Source organism: Lemur catta, chromosome 1 (genome assembly GCF_020740605.2).
Source record: "Lemur catta isolate mLemCat1 chromosome 1, mLemCat1.pri, whole genome shotgun sequence".
Taxonomy (NCBI): Eukaryota; Metazoa; Chordata; class Mammalia; order Primates; family Lemuridae; genus Lemur; species Lemur catta.
Window position 1 is genome coordinate 82453815 of NC_059128.1, and position 16802 is coordinate 82470616.

The 16802-nt window shown below is 37.5% G+C and overlaps 1 protein-coding gene across 1 annotated transcript in view; it reads right to left on the bottom strand.

Moving 5' to 3' along the window:
• The window catches only part of FAM227B (family with sequence similarity 227 member B), a 181453-nt gene that overhangs the window by 157242 nt on the left and 7409 nt on the right, over positions 1-16802 (bottom strand). Inside the window, exons 4-5 of the mRNA XM_045528854.1 lie at positions 4409-4640; positions 2119-2186 (exon numbers count right to left, since the gene is read on the bottom strand). Of these exons, the coding sequence (XP_045384810.1) occupies positions 2119-2186; positions 4409-4640 (300 nt within the window). The remainder of the gene's footprint in view (positions 1-2118; positions 2187-4408; positions 4641-16802) is intronic.

Here is a 16802-nt window from a genome sequence, read left to right on the forward strand (position 1 = left end):
GACAACTAAAGAGTGAGATATACATGATTTATCTACAAATGATAGAATTACAATGTTAGTCCCTTTATACTATTTACCTACTTTTTAAAATTTTCTAAAATGACTACATTAGCCATGAGAAAGCATAAAAGTTATTTTGAAATTTAAAAAACAACATGAAATGAGGTGACTGGACTAGTGATGACACTTAAAATCTTTATAGGTTTAACATTATATAATTTTATAATGTATTTTTAGCGAACAAAGTATTAATTCAAAAGCCTATTATAATTTTAATCAAAATCTCAAAGAGATTTATAAAAAATTGACAAAATAATTTAATAGTCATCAGAAAGAATTAACTTTTTTTCTGAAGGAAGAGGACTGTTACAGGCCTGTACTACCACATATGAGATGTTATTAGGTTATTAAATACAAAATGTCTGATTTCTTAAAGTACTAAGTTTGACAGTTGATATCTCTGACATTTCACTTTGACACTCCTTATTTTATTTTTATTGTGAAGGTACATGCTCAGTATTGCAAATGCATGTTTTTGCTTGTGATTATCTGTCAATTTTTTTACAGGAATTTTTGTGAAACCACGGATGAGTAAAAAATTCACGTTATTTTCGAATATGAGTTCCACCCCGGAACAAATGCAGTGCAGACAGCTCAAAATATCAACGAAGTGTTTGGGAAAGATGTGGCCAATGAATGCACAGAACGTCGATGGTTTGAGAAGTCCCATTCTGGTGATTTTAAACTTGAAAATGAGCCACGCGAGCAGACCTGACACCAAAGTGGATAATGATGAGCTGAAAGCTGTAGTGGAAGCAAATCCATCTCAACCTAAGCATGAATTAGCAGCAAGGTTTGATGTTACTATTCCAACAATATTGGACCATTTGAAACAAATAAGCAAGGTAAAGAAAATGGATAGATAGGTTCCACATGAATTAAATGAACATCAGAAGAGAAACCCTCTCAAAGCTTGCCTTTCTTTGCTGTCATGACATAAAGGTGAACCATTTCTACTCCGTACTGTTACATGTGATGAAAAATGGCTTCTTTTGGACACTCACAAGCATTCAGAACAATGGTTGGATAAAGATGAAGTGCTGAAACACAGTCCAAAACCGAATATTCATAAAAAAATGTTAATGGTGTCTGTTTGGTGGTCCAGCTCTGGTATTATCCACTATAGCTTCATGAAACCCGGTCAATCCATTACAGTGGATGTCTACTGCAACTAATTGGATGAAATGATGAGGATGCTCGTGATTAAGCAGCCAAGATTGGTCAGCAGAGACAGGCCAATCCTCTTGCACGACAACGTCAACCACGTCGCACAAACAACGCTGCTCAAACTACACAGGCTGGACTTGGAAACTCTGTCATCCACCATATTCACCAGACCTTGCACCAACTGACTACCACTTCTTCCAGGATTTGGACCACTTCTTGCAAGGAAAATATTCTATTCTCAATGAGCTGTGGAAAATGCCTTTGGCGATTTCATCGCCACTCACTCTCCAGGCTTCTTCACTGCTGGCATAAACAAGCTACCATTAAGATGGCAAAACATTGTCAATAGTTTAAGTGCATACTTAGATTAATTGCACTGCTTCTTGTTTGAGATATAAAAAGCTACACCTTTGATTTGAAATCAAACATTTCATATCTAATGAACTTAACATAAATTATTAAATAACCAAAGGATAGAATATGTATACATTGTCTTCAAATAACTTATAGTGATGTGAGGATATAGCACTCTAATACAGAGCATGAAAAGATGAATCCAGCTATTTTAAAAACAGATAGATGATAGATAGATGACAAAAAACTAAAAGATTTTTTAAAATGTCATCAGTACATATTTGTTGAATTATAGTGTTTATACTTTCTGTGAACACATAATTTTTTTAATGATGATAAAAACATAAATACCAGCTGGGCATGGTGGCTCATGCCTGGAATCCTAGCAACTGGGTAGGTGGAGGTAGGAGGATAGCTTGAGCCCAGGAGTTGGAGGCTACAATAGCTATGATGATGCCACTGCACTCTAGCCTGGGTAACAGAGTGAGACTTTGTCTCAATAAAACAAACAAACAAAACAAAACATAAATACTATACCATTATCTTTTCTTCCTTATGGTACTTCTTTAGCAATGTCCTGTATTTTTCCAATTTTCTGTAGGAACCTTTAAAAAATAAGAATTCACTATATATACACATCTTCTAAAAATAAAGAAAATTTTAAATACTTAAAGAAATTATATTGGAAACTATTCAGTGAGATCAACTAGCTATTTTAATGAGCACATGCTAAACACATATTCTTAGTTCAATAAATAACCGGAACTATTATATACAGTATGTCTTCTGCTTCCTGTTTTTTTTTTTTCTAAAATACCATGTTCTAACTAACATGGCACTTACTCCTATATCTAAAGATTTACCTCAATCCCTCCATAATGAACAAGTCTACATATTTCAAATAGCTCAGCCACTTACATTTGGTTGTTTCACTGTTACCTTAAATTCAATAAAGTATGGTACTGTGGAGCACGGCCCATTGAAAGTTTACGGGGAGCTCTGAAGTCAGATAACCTATATTTCGATCTGATCTTTACATATTGAGGACAATGAATATATATAAAATTATGCTTTTAAGCAGGAGGAAGGTATGAAGGGATATGTATATTCATTGCTCTGTTTATTTGTAAATATTTTATTTCTTTTTTTTTTTTTTTTTTTTTTTTTGAGACAGAGTCTCACTTTGTTACCCGGGCTAGAGTGAGTGCCGTGGCATCAGCCTAGCTCACAGCAACCTCAAACTCCTGGGCTTAAGCGATCCTCCTGCCTCAGCCTCCCGAGTAGCTGGGACTACAGGCATGAGCCACCATGCCCGGCTAATTTTTTTGTATATATATTTTTAGTTGGCCAGATAATTTCTTTGTATTTTTAGTAGAGACGAGGTCTCACTCTTGCTCAGGCTGGTCTCGAACTCCTGACCTCGAGCGATCCACCCGCCTCGGCCTCCCAGAGCTAGGATTACAGGCGTGAGCCACCGCGCCCGGCCAATATTTTATTTCTTTACAAAAAGAATTTATGAAGCAGGGGCAAAAAAAAAGAGAATTTATGTGCATGTCTGTGTATATGTACACTTCTGTGTACATATATATACACACACAAGCTGTATATATAGCTTCGATGAATTCAAAAAGTACATAAAATTTTAAAAATTTAAAATAACAAGAAAATTTAAAATACAGAATTTAATAGCATTGTATTAAATAGTGTATTTAAGCACATTCCCAGAATTAGACAAATATAAGTCCAAAAAAGGATTTTAAATATCTAAATAACATAACTAATCAAATTTTTTAATACATAAAAATACTTTATAAGTACAACAAATACCATCTTTTTCAAGGCTTATATATGATGTTTATCCATTAAATCAAGAATAGAACAAGAATTACCATTAGTATTTAAAACTAGTCTGGAAATGTTAATCAATATCAGATAAGAAAAAAGTTATACAAATACTGAAAAGAAGTAAAAATTATCATCTCTTGCAGATATGCTTTTCATTCATTTAGTTATTCCATACTGAATACTAAATACTCCTACAAGCTAACCTAGCGCACATAGGTCAACTCTCACCCATTATTTAGGTTTGAGGTATTTCTTTTTTTTTTTTTTTTTTTGAGACAGAGTCTCGCTGTGTTGCACGGGCTAGAGTGAGTGCCTTGGCATCATCCTAGCTCACAGCAACCTCAAACTCCTGGGCTTAAGCAATCCTACTGCCTCAGCCTCCCGAGTAGCTGGGACTACAGGCATGCGCCACCATGCCCGGCTAATTTTTTTTTTCTCTATATATTTTTAGTTGCCAGATAATTTCTTTCTATTTTTAGTAGAGACGGGGGGGGGGGGGGGGGGGGGGGGGGGGAGTTCCTCACTCTTGCTCAGGCTGGTCTCGAACTCCTGACCTCGAGCGATCCACCCGCCTCGGCCTCCCAGAGTGCTAGGATTACAGGCGTGAGCCACCGCGCCCAGCCTGTTTTAGGTATTTCTATTCTTCTATTCTGATCCTTGCTGATTTGCTTGTTTCTAGTAACAGTATCAGTTGATGCAATCTTATTTTCCTGTTTCCCTGATATTCTACTACCTCCACTCCAGTTTAAGTGAGTTGAACAGTCTGACAACTGTTTTATGCTTTGTTCTAGTAACACTTTCTCTGAAATTTTTATGTTCAACTAAAAATCTGTATTGATCCATTTTGAAATGAAGAAGTTTTAAAAATAATTTTATTTTAAAACATTTTATACCTTAGGATTTCATTCTTTATGAAACATAGACATGCACACAGACACACACACAACTGATCATTACTTTACTCATAAAAAATAAGACTTACTTGGTTTGCAAATCATGCTTGTCCACTCAAATATTTTAGAGGCATGGTTTTGTAAAAGAAGTGAACATTCACTTAATCTTGACTCCATGATTATGATTGATTCAAATATTCGAGAGACATTTTCCCATAGATGTGTATAAATTGAATCAAATGAACTATCATCTTTTATTTTGTTCAGAGTACGTGACCATTCATCATCATCTATAAAATAGATATCCCTTGGCCAATAATCCTGCAAAAAATGTGAAAGAGACAATACAACTTAAGCCATTTTTAATGAATGTAAATGATACAGTTCAAAACCAATGAGCTAAAATATGAGATTTTATTCCATAGCACTATCTGCGGGGAGTTAGCTACGCTCCCTGCAAAGAGGTTTTTTCTCTTTCTTTGGGTCAGGTCTCTAAATTGACCACACCAGTTTGCAGGGAGTTAGCTATGCTCCCAGCAAAGAGGTTTTCTCTTCCGATCAGGTCTCTCAGGCAGGGGTCATCGCAAAGGATGAAAAAATAGTAGGAAACAGAAATAATAATAATAATAATACACAGAGCCAAAGATATAGTTTATAAAGTAAAGGTTTATGAAAATAGATAAAAGGAGGGTATCCGGATGGGAATATTTCCTCCCGCCAGAAATATCTCCAAAACTGAAAATCCACACAGGTATTATATAGGGTAGATAGAAGCTCCTGTTGCCAAGGGCAACGGGATTTACATACTAACAGGCAGTTTGCTTTAGGGTCGAAGTCTTCTAAAAGGCTACTACAGATCCTTTAACTAACTCTAAGTAGGGGAACAATGAGTTGTAAACTCTTCTTGGGGCAAACTTCTAAGTTTTCTGATAAGGCTACTACTTTAGCAAAAAACAGAGACATCTTGGCTTGGGTGATTGTGTTCTTGGAGAAAGAGATGATTTCAGAAGTCAACATGAGCTGTGCTTTGTGTTAATTACTTTAACTGCATGGCTCCTTTTGGGCCGGCTTGGGCATTAGCATATCTCTGTGATAAGCTCTCATCTCTGGGGGTCCTTGCCAGCTCAGGCAACCCATGGCTCTAGGAAGAGGCCAGTCTTGTCTTTCAAAACAGTTGAGAACCATAGGCCCAGTTTACAGCTGTCTCTTTGAAGTGCAGCTATTACTGACCAAGGAGATGCCCTCCTGAGATGAGGCAGCTTTTGAACTAACACATTTCTTTTTTCCTTAAGGCAAAGCCTTATGTGACTTCTGAAATCAAATCTTGTCTCTAGAAATACAGGGGGCATTTCTATAACTCAGTATTCTTAGGCTCAACAACTATCTTTATTAAACATTTTAAAAATTTGAAATAATCATAAACCTTACAAAAACTGTTTTTCTAAATCATTTGAGAATAAGATGCTTATGTGATAGTCTATCATCTTTTAAAACTCTAGTGTATATTTATGAAAAACAAGAACATTCTTCTAAATAATCACAATGTAACCACTGGAATCAGGAAACTGGCACTGACACATTGTTTCTATCTAATCTCCAGACTCTAGTCAAGTTTCAACTGAAGCAATAATGCCCTTTATAGCAAAAGAATATAATTCAGAATCAAATATTATGTTTAGCCCTCATGTCTCTTTAGTCCTTTTCAGTCTACAACAGTTCTTTAGTATTTGGGGGGAGGAAAGGGTGAGGATTAGGAGGCAGAGTTTTTATTTATGTTTAATTTTTTTTGGCTTAACTACGGTACAATTGAAAAATAAAAATTGTGTGTACTTATGGTATAAAATGTGGTTTGATAAGTGTATACATTGTGAAATGATTGCCAAAATAAAACTAATTAAGATATCCATTACCTGACATAGGTTTTGTTTTGTGGTAAGAACATGTAAGATATACTCTCTTAGCAATTTTCAAGTATACATTATTAAGTATAATCACCGTGCTGACCAATAACTCTCCAGAATTTATTCATCATGTCTCACAAACTTTGGACCTTTTAACATATTTCTCTTCCTTCCCCAACAAGCCTCTGCCAGCTACCATTCCACTCTGTGTTCCTATGAGTTCCATTTTTATGGATTCCACATATAAGTGAGATCATCCAGTAACTGTCTTTCTTTTTTAAAATTATTAATATTTCAATAGATTTAGTGGGTACAAGTGTTTCTTATTATATGGATGAATTGTATAGTGGTGAAGTCAGGGCTCTTAGTGTATCCATCACCAGAATAGTGTACATTTTACACAATAGGTGATTTTTTAATCCCTCACCCCCTCCCACCCCCCTCTTTTCTTAATTTTCAATGTCCATTATACCACTTTATGCCCACATATACTCATCGTTTAGCTCCCAGTTATAATTGAGAACATGTGGTATTAATATGTTTTTCTATTCCTGAGATACTTTCACTTAGGATAATGGTCTCCACCTCTGTCTGAGTTGCTGCAAAAGACATTATTCCATTCCTTTTTACGGTTCAGTAGTACTGCATGGTGTATACACACACACACACAAACACCACGTTTTCTATCTCCACTGATAAGTTGATAGGCACTTAGGCTGATCCTTTATCTTCACAATTGTAAATTGTGATGTGATAAACATATGAGTAAAGGTGTCTTTTTGATATCATGACTTCATTTCCTTTGGATAGATACTCAGTATTGGGATTGCTGGATTGAATGATTGGTCTCCTTTTAGTTCTTTGGGAAATATCCATAATATTTCCATAGAGGTTGTACTAATTTACATTCCCACCAACAGTGCATAAGCATTCAATTTTCACCATTTCCATGCAAACATCCATTGTTTTTTGACTTATTCATAATGGCCATTCTGACAGGGAGAAGGTGGTATCTTATTGTGGCTTAAATTTACATTCCCATGACAATTAGAGGTGTTGGGCATTTTTCAATATGTTTGTTGGGCATTTGTACATTTTCTTCTGAAAAAAATCTGCTCATGTCTTTTGCCCACTGTTGATGGGGTTATTTTTTTTTTTTCTCACTTGATTTGTCTAAGTTCTTTGTAGATTCCAGATATTAGTTCTCTGTCAGATGTAGTTTGTAAATATGTTCTCCCATTCTGTAGATTTTCTGTCATTCTGTTGATTATTTTCTTTCCTGTGCAGAAACCGTTTAATTTAATTAAGCACCATTTATTTAGTTTTGTTGTTGCTGTATTTGTATTTGGGGACATAGTCACAAATTATTTGCTTAGGCCAATGTCTAGAGAGTTTTTCCTGTTTTATTTCCTACAATTTTTATGGTTTCAGATCTTACATTTAAGTCTTTAATTCATCTTGAGTTAATTTTTGTATAGGGTAAGAGATAGAGATCAAGTTTCATTCTCCTGCATGTGGCTATCCAGTTTTCCCAGCACTGTGTATTGAATAGGACATTCCTTCTCCAGTGTATGTTTTTGTCTGCTTTGTTAAAAATCCATTGTTTGTAGATAGATGGCTTTACTTCTGGGTTCTCTATTCTATTCCTTTGCTCTGTGTGTTTACCTTTATAACAGTACTGTGCTGTTTTGGTTACTATAGCCTTGTAGTATAATTTGAAGCCTAATAATGTTATGCCTGTATTTGTTCTTTTTGCTTAGGATGGCTTTGGCTATTTGGGCTCTTTTGGGTTCTATAAGAAGTTTAGGATCATTTTTGCTAATTCTGTGAAAAATTACCTTGGTATTTTGATGGAAATTGCAATGAATCTGTAAATCACTGTGAGCAGCATGGACATTTTAACAATATTGAGCATCTAATCCATAAGCATGGGACACTTTTACATTGCTTGTGACATCTATAATTTCTTTCATCAGTGTTTTGTAGCTCTCCTTTTAGAGATCTTTTACCTCCTTAGTTAAATTTATTCTTAGGCATTTTATTTTCTTTGCAACTATTGTAAATGGTACTGAGTTCTTGATTTGACTCTCAGCTTGACTGCTCTTAGTGTATAGAAATGCTACTTATTTGTACACATTAATTTTGTAATCTGAGACTTTATTGAATTTATCAATTCTAGGAGTCTTCTGGAAGTGTCTTTAGGGTTTTCTAGATATAAGATCATATCTTCAGCAAATAGGAATACTTTTAACTCCTTTACTCTGATTTGGATGCCCTTTATTTCTTTCTCTTGCCTGATTGCTCTGGCTAGGACTTCCAATACTATGTTGAATAGACATGGTGATAGTGGGCACCCTTGTCTTTTTCCACTTCTTTGGGAGAATGCTTTAAACTTTTCTCCATTAAGTATGATGGTGACTGTGGGTTTGTCATATATGGATTTTATTATTTTGAGGTATGTTCCTTCTATGTCTCCTTTGTTGAGGGTTTTTATCATGAAGGCAGGGTGTGTTTTATCAAATGCTTTTTTTTTTTTGCACCCATTGAGAGGATCACATGGTTTTTGTTTTTATTTCTGTTTATGTGGTGAATAATGTCTATTGATTTGCATATGTTGAACCATTCTTGCATTCCTGGGATAAAACCCACTTGATCATGGCGAATTATATTTTTGATGTGCTATTTGATTTATTTTGCTAGTATTTTGCTGATGATTTTTGCATCTATGTTCATGAGGGATATTGGCTGGTGGTTTTCTTTTTTTGTTGTGTCTTTTCCTAGTTTTGGTATCAGGGTGATACAGGCTTCATAGAATGAGTGAGGGAGGATTCCCTCCTTCTTGATGTTATGGAAAGGCTGGTGCCAGTTATTCTTTGTAAGTCTGGTAGAATTCAGCTGTGAAACCATCTAGTCCCGGGCTTTGTTTTTTTGTTGGAAGATTAGTCTAGCTAGTGGTCTATTGATTTTGTTTATCTTTTCATAGGACAAACTTTTCATTTCATTGACCCTTTGTATTGTTTTATCGGTTTCCATTTTGTTTAGTTCTGCTCTGATCTTTATTTCTTTTCTTTTGCTAGCTTTGGGTTTGGTTTGGTCTTGTTTTTCTAGTTCCTTGAGGTGTGCCATTTGATTGTTACTTTGTGTCCATTCTGCCCTTTTGATGTGGGCATTTAATGCTATGAACTTCCCTCTTAGCACTGTTTTTTATGTATTGAAGAGATTTTAGTAACTTGTATTGCTTTTGCCATTTTTAAAAAACATTTTTTAATTGCCAATTTGATTTTGTCATTGACCCAAGGATATTCAATGGCAGGTTTTTTAATTTTCACATATCTGTGTAGTTTTACCATCCTACCTGAATGGCATGCTCGAGTCCTGGGCAGAGCAGACCAAGACTGAGCTGGCACACTTGCTCTCAATCCTCCCTGGGTCCAGGTACTGGCTGCAATAGTGAGGGGTGGGGTGTTCTCCTGCTCTAGAACAATGCTCAATCAGGAGATTGTGAATCTGAGACAGGAAGGTCAGGCCTTTCTTGACAAGATCAGCAGAGGTGGGCAACTGTGGGACACACAATCCACTCATATCTCCCTCTCTTGGCAATGGCAGCAGTCTCTGTCCTTTGGAAGCATAAAAGTGCCCAGATTCCCAGCTCTCAACCTGGTCCAGCTGCAACAGAAGTGGTAGAGGCAGCTCAACCACTGTATGTAGGGTTATCAGACTGGGTGTGCACTGTGGCTGAAGTGCTTCAGCAGTGGAGGTATGGTTGTGTCACGGACTTGCCTCCAGGGATGGTGGGTTCCTCGAAAAAGAGATAGGCAGCTTGCAGTTCAGGGAGAGGACTGCTAGCCCTGCTCTCCCTCAGTGGAGGCAGTAGCTCTTGTCCTTGAGGCACAAGAAAGCACCCAAAGCTTCTTTTTTTGTGGGAAGGGAGTGTTCCTGAAGCTCCATGGAAGCCTGGATGTGACAGAAAATCTGTTGGAGGTGGAGCAGCTGCTCCCAGGTGCCCTGGCTTACTGGTGCCCTGCAGAACACTCACCATTCCTGAGTAGAAACAGGCTTTCAGCCACAGCTGCCTCTGTGGCAGTGTGTGGGAGAGGGGAGGAGAAGGAGACGGCCCCAAATAGGGGGGAGCATCTGCACTGGGAGGGGCATAGACAACTTTGGATCATGACCCAAGGGCTCTCTGGTACAGGAGAGTATGCATTCCACCTTCCTCTGTCCTAAAAAGCATTCATGGCACATCCCAGTCCCCTTGGGGAAGCCTGCCTACCAGGTTAGAACTCCAGGAACACTGCTACTCTCCTGTCTCCTCATTCCTTTATGGTTGCCACAGTCCAAGTGGGTGCTAAGGAATGATCTTGTGGGATCCAGCAACAGGGAGACAGGAATACTGCTATTTACCCAGCTTGATAGAAGCACTCAGCATGTGTTCAGGTATTATGAGGTCCACAGTCTCAGCTCAGATCCATGGTGAGAGAAAGAAACTCTACAAGGGTCTGTAGCCCAGGGCTCTAATCCCAAGAATCTCTCAGTTCACCAATGGCAGTAGCACCTGGATTCATCCAGGCAGAAGGGCTCTCTGACAGATTGGGAGCTGGGAGACCACCACCGGTGTGAGGGGAGGAAAAGCAAACACTCCCACCTACCAGGCTTCTAATCCCTTGGTAGTTGGTCTCTCAGGATAATACTGGCCATATAAAAGGAGTTTGTAAGTGTTTCCTCCTCTTCATTGTTTTAGAAGAGTTTGAGAAAGATTGGTATTAATTCCTCTTTAAATGTTTGGTGGACTCCAACAGTGAAGGCAAAAGGTCTTGGGCTTTTGTTTGTTAGGAGGTTTTCAATTACTGATTCAATCCCCTTACTTGTTATTGGTCTGTTCAGATTTTACATTTCTTCATGATTTAGTCATGGCAGGTTGTATATTGATAGAAATTTATCCATTTCTTCTAACTTATCCAATTTGTTGGTATATAATTTTTCATAGTAGTCTCATAATCCTTTGTATTTCTGTGGTATTGACTATAATGTCTCTTCTTGCATTTCTGATTTATTTGAATCTTCTCTATTTTTTATTATTTTAGCTAAAGGTTTGCCAGTTTTGTTTATCTTTTTTAAAAAATAGCTCTTAGGGGGATGGACACGCTTGAAGCTCTGACTCAGGGCGGGGGCAAGGGCAATATACATAACCTAAACTTTTGTACCCCCATAATATGCTGAAATAAAATTTAAAAAAAAGATACCAAAAGAAAAAAGAAAAAAAAATAGCTCTGAGTTTCACTGATAATTTCTGTTGATTTCTAGTCTCTCTTTCATTTATTTCTGCTCTGATTCTTATTATTTCCTTCTTTCTACTCACTTTGGGCTTGATTAGTTCTTATGTTCTAGTTCCTTGAGGCATAAAGCTGGGTTGAATATTTGAGGTCTTTTTTTTTCTTAATGTAGGCACTTATTGCTGTACACTTCCCTCTTAGAATTATTTTTGTTGCAGGCCATAAGTTTTTGGCATTTTATTTCCATTCTCATTTATTTCAAGATATTTTTTGATTTCCCTTTTCTTCTTTGACCATTGGTTGTTCAGAAGCATGTCGTTTAGTTTCCACATATTTGTGAATTTTCCGGTTTTCCTCCCAGAACTGATTTCTAGTTTCATAACATTTTTATTGAAAAATATACTTGATATGATTTTAATCCTCTTAGATATGTTAAGACTTCTTTTGTGGCCCAACATAGGATCTATTATCGAGAATGTTCTGTGTGCGCTTGAGAAGACTGCGCATTCTGCAGCTGGAATGGAATGTTCTGCATATGTCTATTAGGTCCATTTGGTCTATAGTACTGCTCAAGTCCTCTATTCCCTATTGATTTTCTGTATTCATGATCTATCTATCCTTTGTTGAAAGTGGGATATGGAGCTCTTCTATTATTATTTTATTTCTGATGATTTCTCCCTTCAGTTCTGTAGTATTTGCTTTATATATTTAGGTGTCCATGTTTGGTGCACATATATTTACAACTGTTATATCCTCTTGATGAACTGAACCCTTTATCATTATATAATCACCCTCTTTCTCTCTTTTTAAAGTTTTTGAGTTAAAGTTTATTTTGTATGATATAAATATAGCCACTCTTGCTCTTTTTGTTATCATTTCCATGGAGTATCTTTTCCCATTTCTTCACTTTCAGCCTATGTGTGTCCTTAAAGCTAAACTGTGTCTTTTGTAGGCAGACTATAATTGGGTCTTGTTAAAATCTATCCAGCCACTTATATTTGTTGATTGGAGAATTTAATCCACTCATATTAAAGTAATTATTGCTATGTAAGGATTTACTACTACCATTTTGTTAATTGTTTTCTAATGATTTTGTAGTTCCCTGGTTCCATTCTTCCTCTCTTGCTGTCTTCCTTTGTGATTTGATGACTTTTTAGTGGTATGCTTTGATTCCTTTCTCTTTATCTTTTGTGTATCTATACTAGATTTTTCTTGTGGTTACACGAGGCTTACATAAAACATCTTATAGTTATTATACTTATTTTATTTCGAGATGATAACAACTTAACATGGACCACATACAAAAACTCTACACTTTAACTTCCTCTCTCCATATTTCATGCTATTGAGGTGCCATTTACATCTTTTATATATCTTGTATCCATTAACAAATTATTATAACTATAGTTATTTTAATATTTTTGTCTTTTAACTCTTATAGTAGAGTTAAAAGTAATTTAGGTAATGGACGTGGTTAGCATTGTAGAGGGGAAGGGCATGCCTCTAATCCTCACTTGGGTGAGGCAAAGACATAAAATGTAACCAAAATGTTTGTACCCTCATAATAATCTAAAATAAAAATAAAAATAGGCCGGGCGCAGTGGCTCACGCCTGTAATCCTAGCACTCTGGGAGGCTGAGGCGGGTGGATCGCTCAAGGTCAGGAGTTCGACACCAGCCTGAGCAAGACCCCATCTCTACTAAAAATAGAAAGAAATTATCTGGCCAACTAAAATATATATACAGAAAAAATTAGCCGGGCATGGTGGTGCATGCCTGTAGTCCCAGCTACTCGGGAGGCTGAGGCAGTAGGATTGCTTAAGCCCAGGAGTTTGAGGTTGCTGTGAGCTAGGCTGATGCCACGGCACTCACTGTAGCCCAGGCAACAAAGTGAGACTCTGTCTCAAAAAAAAAAATAAAAAATAATAAATAAATAAATAAATAAAAACGAGTTTGGCAAAAAAAATTAATTTATGTACCAGCAATACATTATTAGTGTATCTGAATTTTACTATATTCCCACCTTTATAGTGAGTTTTATACTTTCACATGTGTTTGCATTGTTAGTGTGCTTCTTTTCAACTTTGAAGACTTCCCTTCAGCATTTCATGAAAGTCTTGTCTAGTGGTGATGAACTCCCGAGCTTTTGTTTGTGTGGGAAAGTCATTATCTCTAATTCATTTCTGAATGCCAGCCTTGTCAGGTATCAAATTCTTGGTTGGAAGGTTTTTTTCTTTTAGCATTTTTAATATATCATCCTACTCTCCCCTGGCTTCCAAGGTTCTGCTGAGAAATATGTTTATAGTCTTATCAGACTTTCCATGTATATAATGTATCTAATGTATAACTTTTTTTTTTCCTGCTTTCAAAATTCTCTCTTGGCTTTGACTTTTGAGAATTTCATTATAATGTGGCTTGGTGGAGAACTCTTTGTATTTCCTCTATTTAGGGTTCTTTGGGCTTCATGGATCCTAATGTTTATTTCCCTCTCCTGGTTTGGGAAATTTTCTGTCATTCTTTCTTTAAATAAGCTTCCCACTCCTTTCTCTTTTTCTACTTTTTCTGGAACTCTAATAATGCATATATTGGTTCACTTTACAGTGTTCCATAGGTCTTGTAGGCTTTCTTTGCTATTTCTCATTCTATTTTCTTTTTGTTCCTCTGACTTTTTTGTTCAAATGACCTATATTTGAGCACACTGATTCTTTCTTCTGCTTGATCAAGGTTGCTATTGAAGCTATGGAATTTTTCACTTTAGTCCTGTTCTTCAGCTCTAAATTTTTATTTGGTTCTTTTTTATGGTTTCTATCTTTTTTATACTTCTAATTTTATTCTTTTATTGTTTTCCTGATTTTCTTTAGATGTTTGTGTTCTCTTGTAGCTCTCTGAGCATCTTTAAGATGATTATTTTGAAGTCTTTGTCAGGTGGTTTGTAGATCTCCATTTATTTAGGTTGGTAACTGTTGTTTTATTTTATTCCTTTGGTGATGTCATATTTCCCTGATTATGTGTGATACTTGTAGCTTTGCTGTGATGTCTCCACATATGAAGAAACAGGTACCTGTTTTAGTCTTTACGGATTGGTTTCAGCATGAAAACCCTTCACGTCAGCCCATCTAGATATTATGGACAAGCTCTTTGGTGGGGTCAGTGGCTGGACTTGACACTGCATTTGTCAGGGAAGCTGGCCTATTACCTGAGTCAGAGGGTGGGCAAGACTGGTTCCTAGGTCCACAGGGGTCCTTAAGTATTGGTCCACTGCAGTGAGCCTGGGTTCTGAGACAATAGGGGCCAACTTGACACAGGGGTGCATTGGGTTAAGCCTGTCAATTCAGTCTGTAGGGACAGGCCTGGAGTCTGGGTCCACATTGGCTGATCTGACACTGGGGTGATCATTGAGTTTGAATCCGAGGAGGCTGGCCTGGACTTGGAATGGGCCTGGGTCCATGGAGATGGTTCTGATTCTGTTGTGGTCAGCCTATAACTAAGGTTCACTGGGGTGGGCCTAGCACCTAGGTTCAAGGTAGTTGGTCTGGTCCCTGGAACCATGAGGACAAGCCTAGAGTCTGACTCCATGGGGACTGGCCTCGTGTTAGAGTGGGCCCAGAGTCTGTTTTGGGGGACATCCTGGGTTCTATGTCTGCGGGAGTCAGCCTTGAACCTGAGCCTCAAGAGCAGTCCTGGAGCCTTGGTCATGAGGATGACCTAGTGTTGGGGTCTACTGGGAGAGTTCTAGCCTAGGTCCATTCCAGTGGACCTGAACCCAGAGGACTCCTACTGACTGGCTTGGAGCCTGAGGCAGCCTCTCACTAGAGTGAGTTTGGAGCCTGAGTCCACAGGGGCCAGTTTAAAGCCTGGGTCCAGATGTGCCAGCCTAAAGTAAGAGTCCAAGGGGGCTGCCCATGGCAGGCCTAAGGTCTGAGTCTGAGAGGGCCAGCCTGGGGCTATGGGAGCTGTCCTGCAACTGGGGTGGGCCTGGAGTTTGGGTCCACAGGTGTAGGCCTGGAGCCTGGGGCTATAGGGGCAAGCTGTGCATACTCTTTTTGCTGGGGTTCATAGCAAAGTCATATGTTTATTTCATTCCCCTTTCCCTACATGAAGGACATCTCTCCATGCTGTTCTGTCCTGGTGTGGGAGAAAGGTGATGTGGGTTATATGAAAATGTCCTTCCTACCCCCTACAATGTATCTTTTATTATTTTTGTGCTATACACAGGTGCTGTAATATCTTACCTGGATTCCTTAGCTCTTGTGAAGGTATTTTCATGCATGAATAATTGTTCAAATTGATATTTCTGCAAAGGGATGAGCGCTAGAAAGTCCTACTCTGCCATCTTGGTGATGTCACTCCTCCTCAGTCTTTTTTTTTTTTTTTTTACTTTTATATATTCAAAACCATGAGTTTACTCCGATACCTCTAATTCCAATCCTCCTTACCCACACGTGATCTTTGACTTCCCACACCAGAGTGAAGGCTACCTTCCTCTTCTCCCCACTATGTGTGAATATCATCATCATTACCTGGGACCCTGACACCTATGGTGTCACACAAACATCCTCCTGACTATGGTTGAGCTCAGATAGCTTGTGCTGGGCCACCATAGTACCCTCCACCACCAGTGTGGAAGCCTGCATTGTTTTGGCCCCAAAATGGCTTTAGGACTATATTGTTCAGGAAGAGGAGGAGATATAAAGAAAGAAAAAGAAAAGAAATGAAGAGAAGGGGAAGGTAAGAGAAACCAGAACATTAATATCTACAAATAGAAATATGAGATTCTCTTTTAATATAATCAAATAATAGCAAAACAAAGAAAGTTAGTCAACATAATTACAAGTTTGTAAGTAAGAAAATCCATTCTAGAGTGGTAGGAGACTTGTATAGGATGAAATTCTTTAATAGAATTTGGGTAAAATATACTGGAGATTTAGCTAAAGGAAAAGAAATCTGAAGTTTTCAAAGCAGAAATGTTAAATGTCTGTTCTCGCTCCTTTTATCTTCTTTTAAAAGCATCCTAAACCCATCATACATGTCCTTATTTATTAGCCAAGCTCTCTAATAATAACAGAGACTCAAATAATGCCGAGATTTCAATACTGGAAAACTTTTTCCAGAGGGATCAAGTCCCCCTTACTATTTTGGAAAAAAAGAGTATTATGTAGATAAATGCCCTCTCCAAAGTTTTGCAAATGTATGTCTTAAGTAAGACCCATAAGCACTTGGAGAAGTTTTCCAGCATTGAAATCAGGAAAATTGTGTCAAAAATTAAAAAGATCTCAGAAGAAAAACGTAATATTACAGGATAAAATACCTGAA